The 7,000-nt window shown below is 47.6% G+C and overlaps 1 protein-coding gene across 1 annotated transcript; it reads right to left on the reverse strand.

Annotated features, from left to right (window-relative positions):
- Nucleotides 1-5,588: 5,588 nt before the first annotated feature.
- On the reverse strand, nt 5,589-6,527 carry LOC135980406 (olfactory receptor 52N2-like). Its single transcript, XM_065580410.1, has one exon. The coding sequence runs from the start codon at nt 6,525-6,527 to the stop codon at nt 5,589-5,591; it is 939 nt and encodes a 312-aa protein (XP_065436482.1).
- Nucleotides 6,528-7,000: the final 473 nt, after the last annotated feature.

A 7,000-nucleotide genomic window follows, 5' to 3' on the forward strand; every position in this document is an offset into this window, starting at 1 on the left:
TTTGGATTCTTCGACTATGGGATGATGTTCTAGGAAGAAGGATTGCTAGGAAGAGATGGGATCCATCTAATGAAGAGATTTGCTAACCTAGTGAGGAGGGCTTTAAACTAGGTTCACTGGGGGGCAGGGGGTAACCTAAGCCTTGTGGTATGTGGGGAAGTGGGATACCGGGAGGAAACACAAGGACGAGGGTGCAACAGGGGAGGCCTCCTGATTCATACGGAGGCCGTAGGGAAATTGGCTAGTTACCTTAGGTGCCTGTACACGAACGCAAGAAGCCTCGGAAACAAACAGGGAGAATAAGAAGTCTTGGCACAGTCAAGAAACTAAGATGTAATTGGAACACCAGAGACTTGGTGGGAGAACTCATATGACTGGAGCACTGCTAAGGATTTTAAAGAAGCCTTATTGAGGATGCAGGAACAAACCATCCCAGTGTGCAGAAATAATAGCAAATATGGCAGGCAACCAGCTTGGCTTAAAACAGATATCTTTGGTGAGCTTAAACACAAAAAAGGAAGCTTACAAGAAGTGGAAACTGGGACAGATGACTAGGGAGGAGTATAAAAATATTGCCCGAGCATGCAGGGGTGTAATCAGGAAGGCCAAAGCACAACTGGAGTTGCAGCTAGCAAGGGATGTGAAGGGTAACAAGAAGGGTTTGTACAGGTATGTTAGCAACAAGAAGAAAGTCAGGGAAAGTGTGAGACCTTTACTGAATGGGGGAGGCAACCTAATGACAGGTGATATGGAAAAAGCTGAAGTACTCAATGGTTTCTTTTCTTCAGTCTTCACAGACAAGGTCAGCTCCCAGCCTGCTGCACTGGGCAGCACAGTATGGGGAGGAGGTGAGCAGCCCTCAGTAGTGAAAGAACAGGTTAAGGACCATTTAGAAAACCTGAAAATGCACTAGTCCGTGAGTCTGGATGTAATGAATCCAAGGGTGCTGAGGGAGTTGACTGATGTGATTGCAGAGCCATTGGCCATTATCTTTGAAAGCTCAGAACTATCAGGGGAGGTTCCAGACGATTGGAAAAGGGCAAATCTAGTGCCCATCCTTAAAAAAAAGGCGTGAAAGAAGGAGAATCCGGGTAACTACAGACCGGTCAGCCTCACCTCAGTCCCTGGAAAAATCATGGAGCAGGTCCTCAAGGAATCCATTTTGAAGCATTTAGAGGAGAGGAAGCTGATCTGGAAGAGTCAACATAGATTCACCAAGGGCAAGTCATGCCTAATCAACCTGATTCACTTCTATGATGAGATAACTAGCGCTGTGGATATGTGGAAAATGGTGGATGTGATATATCTAGAGTTTAGCAAAACTATTGTTACCGGCTCCCACAGTATAAATGCCAGCAAGTTAAAAAAGTATGGATTCTATGAATGGACTATAAGGTGGATAGAAAGCCTGCTAGATCGTCAGCCTCAGTGAGTCTTGATCTATGTCTAATTGGCAGCCGGTATCAAGCGGAGTGCCCCTGTGGTCTGTCCTGGGGCCATATTTTTTCATCATCTTTATTAATGAAGTGGATGATGGGATGGATAGCACACTGAGCAAGTTCAGAGATGACACTAAGGTGGGGGGAGAGGTAGATATGCTGGAAGATAGGGATAGGGTCCAGAGTGACCTAGAGAAATTGGAGGATTGGGCCAAAAGAAATCTGATGAGGTTCAAAAAGTACAAGTGTAGACTCCTGCACTTATGAGGGAAGAATCCCATGCACCGCTATAGCTGGGAACTGACTTGCTAAGTAGAAGTTCTACAGAAAAGAACCTGGGGATTGCAGTGGACGAGAAGCTGGATATGAGTGAACAGTGTGCCCTTCTTGCCCAGAAGGCTGATGGCTGATTGGGCTGCATTAGTAGGAGTATTGCCAGCAAATGGAGGGAAGTGATTATTCTCCTCTATTTGGCACTGATGAGACCACATCTGGAGTACTGTGAACAGTTTTGGGCTCCCCAATACGAAAAAGATGTGGACAAATTGGGAAGAGTCCGGTGGAAGGCAACGAAAATGAAAAGGGGGCTGGGGAACATGAGCTTATTTAAGAGGAGAGGCTGAGGGAACTGGGCTTATTTAGTCTGCAGAAGAGAAGAGTGAGGGGGAATTTGATAGCAGCCTTCAACTACCTGAAGGGGGTTTCCAAAGCAGATGGAACTTGGCTGTCCACAGTGGGGGCAGATGACAGAACAAGGAGCAATGGTCTCAAGTTGCAGTGGTGGGGGGGGGGTCTAGGCTCGATATTAGGAAACAGTATTTCATTAGGAGGGTGGTGAAGCAATGGAATGGGTTACCTAGGGAGGTGGTGGAACCTCCCTCCTTAGAGGTTTTTAAAGTCAGGCTTGACAAAGCCCTGGCTGGGATGATTTAGTTGGAGATTGGTCCTGCTTTCAGCAGGGGGTTGGACTAGATAACGTCCTGAGGTCTCTTCCAACCCTCATATTCTATGATTCTATGCTCCCATCTCTGGGTATTCCCTGTCATGGCTGCCAGTTCCTGTAGCTCCTCCTCCCTCTATAGGATGCGGGGCTTCCAGCACTCCTGGGCTCCACATAGTCCTTCCATGGTGGCAGCAGCGCCAGGAGTCATCCCTCTAGTGCAGGTCTCCCCCCTCAGACCCTGCACAGTTGGGCTGTCTACCCTTAGCCCCCCAGCACTTGCCCTCTCTGTTTTCTTGGCACTCTTCCTATGCACCCCTTCTCCTGCCTTCCCTTTGAGGATTAACCCATGTATGGGCACTGGGACACCACAAATAGCTGTCTCTGGGACATAAGAAAAGTTCACAGTCTGTTCTTCACCTGTCCCAGGCCCAGGGGTGATGGAGTATTACTTAAAATTCGGAGCACCTTGGCCCAGCCCCCCTGCCCCTCCTTTTCCACCCAATACCCCTCACTGGCCAGGCTGGAAGCCAGAGCTGGGTCAAAGAGCCTGGGCCTCTCGGAATGGGGGTGTGGGCCGAGATCAGCTCCCAACCCATTAGCAGATGGAGAGTCCGCGTCTCCCCATAACTGCCCACATTGCTCTTACTCTGACCCGCTTCCAGCTTATGGCCTGGCCTGGAGGCGGGAACTCAGTAGCTGAAGAGCCACATCAGGGCCGTGGTAAGAGCTGTCTGGGCAGCTGTGGAGAGCTCCGCACCCTTCATCCGCCCTAGGCGGCGGGGTCAGGTGTCAGGGACATGGGCCAGGAGCTGCTTCTGGGCCCCCGACCCCCAGATCGGTGGAGGGTCTGCTGCTCACCACAGCTTCCCGGGCTCTTGGGCTGCTCTTACCCAGCCTGGCTGGAGACGTAACCTTGGAGTGAAGAGGAGGGGCAGGATCTGGGCTTGTGGTGAATGGTGGATTTCCCAGGCCCCTCCACTCTCAAATGTGCGAGGACCATGGTCCCTTCTCTGCCTCCCTCCCCAATCTGGTGCTCGTGCCCAAGACTCCAGCCTGTGCTGAGGTGATGCCACAGGTCAGACACCTATCCTGGCAGTGGCCGCATGCCCTCAGGCTCTAAGTGGCAGGACCCTTCTCCCCAGCAGCTGCCATCCCATTGGGTTCTTGTCCCCCGTTCTGAGTTCAGCCTTCAAAGCCCTCCTGTCGAGCAACGTCTCCCTGCGCTGGGCCCTCTGCATTGCTCTTCCCGGCTGCTCTTTGTTCTCGCTGCCGTGTTACTTGTGCCACGGCCGGCATCCACTATCCTGGCTCTGGCCCCACAGCTCCCTGCTATGGATTTGCCCTGGCTCCCGCATTGCCCCAACTCCTGGCTCTGGTCTGCTCCTGCCCCCCTCCTCTGCCTTCTTCCTCAGTGCTGCTGCTCTGCCTCCGGCCCAGCTCTGCCCTCTGGGCTCTTTTAATGGACCTTCTGGTCTGGGGATGCCAGATTTCTACTGCACTCATAGCCCAATATCACTTAAAAACTAACCTAAAAGTAGCCCGATCCTTCTTTAAACATGTTTTTTATTAACACATTGGTGTATACAGCAAGTAACAAGTGAACATTTTTGTTAGATATCTGGTACAAATTAGATATTTATTTTTTAAAAAAGCTACAAGGCACAACAGGAGTTTGTCCACATTAGGAACAAAGCTATGAGATGAAAATCAAATTCACCCCCCCTCCACCTCTCTTACTGGTGCTTGTATCCTGATTGAGGAATGGTAAATGGTTTAAAAAAAAACCCAAAAAACCCAGAATGACGGTGATAAAATATCCACAAATGAAACCAAAATGAATGTAGTACAAAAACTATAGTAAAATGAATATGGTATTTATTTCTAATGGCATTCAATGATGGTAGTCAATCTCCATATGTTGTGCTGAATTAGTATGTTACTGTTAGTATCTGAAATGCAACATTTCATTCTCACTGTCTTTGTCGGAAGTAGAATGCTTCTGGTGCTGGTCACACATCAGCAGAGACCAGTGCAATCATTTCTTTTGTTGGTGCAAACTGTTCACAAGAGAATTTGTGTCGTTGCATATAGGCCCTAACATGAAGAATGTTTTCTAAAAGTTCCCTTGCATCTTATTGTGCAGTTTTGTTTTTATTAAGTTCACCTGAGAAACAGTCTTTGAACAGTGTTGCAAAAAGGTAGGGACAGCAATGAAAGAGTAAACAACCCAAATTCAATAAAGTCTTTGTCCCCAGCGGCATCCATGTGTTTGACAACTTCAATCCAAAACTGCTCAACTTGGTTGTCCTGAGTATGAGGCCAGTCAATCGTAGGCAAAACTCTCCACTGCTACTCCAATTGTCCAAGGTAGTCACAAACCAATGTCAAAAATGAGGTATTAGCCAATCTAGCTCGTGGAGGGCTGAGTGCAGTAGAAGTAGTTAGTACGTTAAGTGATTCAGTCACCCGGATGTTTGGTGATAATCCCTGTTTCACCTGTTTCACAGACTCCAACATGAAATTTCGACACCTACTCTTGATGTCTTTGACAATGGAAACGGTTAGTGTGTGTTTTGAAAGCTCCAGCTGAAAGCAACTCTAAAATCGACTGTGCAAAGTGGTAAGTAACGTGACTCAAAGGTGATATCATAGTTTAACACATCAGTCCGGTTCTCAAAAATAAATTGTTTCACAACTCTCAGCAACAAGCTCTAGCCACAATTATTCACATATTCCAACTGAAACATTTGGTTTCTACTCCAGGATTAAAGAAGAATTAAAAGGAGAAAAATAAGGTAAATTTTGTTCACCGGATTGCTGTTCAGCACTGTAATTTCTTATTTTGCCTTTGGCTATGTAAAAGTGTAGCTTCTGTTTGTCGAATTGATTAAGAACCCTGTTCACACAGGAACTAATGGAAACCCACCTTCCTTCAGAAACGTGCAATATCTTCTGGTGGACTGGTAGTCACAGAAAGGCCGAGTGACAGGGTGTGTGGGGTTGGGGACTGATGGGTGACACTGAAAGAGATCAGGTGATGGTCAGAGAGAGGGAACTTGGTGATGCAGAGATAAGACATTAGGTGTGAGGAGCTTCTCAGATTCTAAACTTCCACAATGTTGACTGGGACAGAGCACCCTTGATTAATGAGGAGATATCCTTTCCCCCTCTTGTTGCACAGTGTTAAAGTCAGTGGCCTCTGGTGATCACCTTCTGCAGGTGTATTTGCTCACTTTATCACGAAGCTCTTTCGATTTGACACCATAAATGATAGGGTTGAGCATGGGGGGGACAAGGAGATAGAAGTTAGCGAAGGTGACATGTACATGGGAAGCAATTCCTTGACCAAACCTCTGTGTCAGGTAGGAGAAGAGGGAGGGAGTGTAAGACATCAGCATCACACAGATGTGGGATGTGCAGGTGTTAAGGGCTTTCTGGTGGGCTTTCTTGGAGGAGATTCTGAGGATGGCTGTGATGATCAGAACATAGGACAGGGCAATGAGTGCCAGGTCTGACCCGTTGACTACAATTGCTATCACCAAGCCATACGTCCTGTTGACTGTGATGTCCCCACACGACATTTTTGCCACAGCCATATGCTCGCAGTACGTATGGGGGATAATGCGGTTGGCACAGAATGGCTGCCTGCTCAGGAGCAGGGGCAGGGGCAGAATGAAGAGAACAGCTCTTATCAAACCCACTAGCCCTAGCTTAGCTATTCGTGCATTGGTGAGGATGGTGGCATATCTCAGAGGGTTACATATGGCAACATAACGACCGAAGGCCATTGTCACGAGGACAGCTGACTGCATAACTGAAACTGTGTGAATGAAGAACATCTGGGTGAGGCAGCCACTCACAGTAATGCCTTTCAAATTGAACCAAAATATACACAGTGCCATCGGCACGAGGGAGGTAGACATGCCGATGTCTGTGAGTGCCAGCATGCAGAGCAGCAGGTACATCGGCTTGTGCAGGGTCTGCTCTTTGGAAATTTCATGCTTCTGTTTGTTGTAGGCAAACAGGCCAATAATGTAGAATGTAAAGAAAGGGATGGAAATCCAGAGATGGGCAGCTTCCAGGCCAGGGATGCCTATTAGGATAAATGGTGAAGGTTCAGAGAGAGTGAGGTTGAAAGCTGCCATGAGGTGTTCGATACGTCGATCGTGCTCAGAAATACTTAAGGTGCCTGTGAAGGAAGAGAAACACAGCAAGGGGGGGTTACACAGTTTATAAGAATTAGCATGGTAAATATGTTATAGGGATTTAGAAAGTGGTGTGTGCAGTGAGGTGGGAACATTTATAGATGGCACCAGATTACTTAGGTCATAGTCAAGTCCCGAGACGTCCTCAGAAGGCGCTACCCAAGCCAGATAAATGGGCAGCATGATGGCATATAAACTTGGATGTCAATATCTGCAACGTGTATGCCATTGGATGGAAAATATTGAACTCCTCAAACATCTTACGAGGTTCTAAATTTGACTATATGAATTCAGTACAGGAACCTGGGTGTCATTGTACACAGCTTTGGGAAGCACTACTCACAGTGCAAGCAAAGCAGAAACTAAGTATAACATTGGGATCCAGGAGTAGTTGACTGAGGAATCCTACAGAA

This window comes from Chrysemys picta, unplaced genomic scaffold (assembly GCF_011386835.1).
Source record: "Chrysemys picta bellii isolate R12L10 unplaced genomic scaffold, ASM1138683v2 scaf3111, whole genome shotgun sequence".
NCBI classification, from domain to species: Eukaryota; Metazoa; Chordata; order Testudines; family Emydidae; genus Chrysemys; species Chrysemys picta.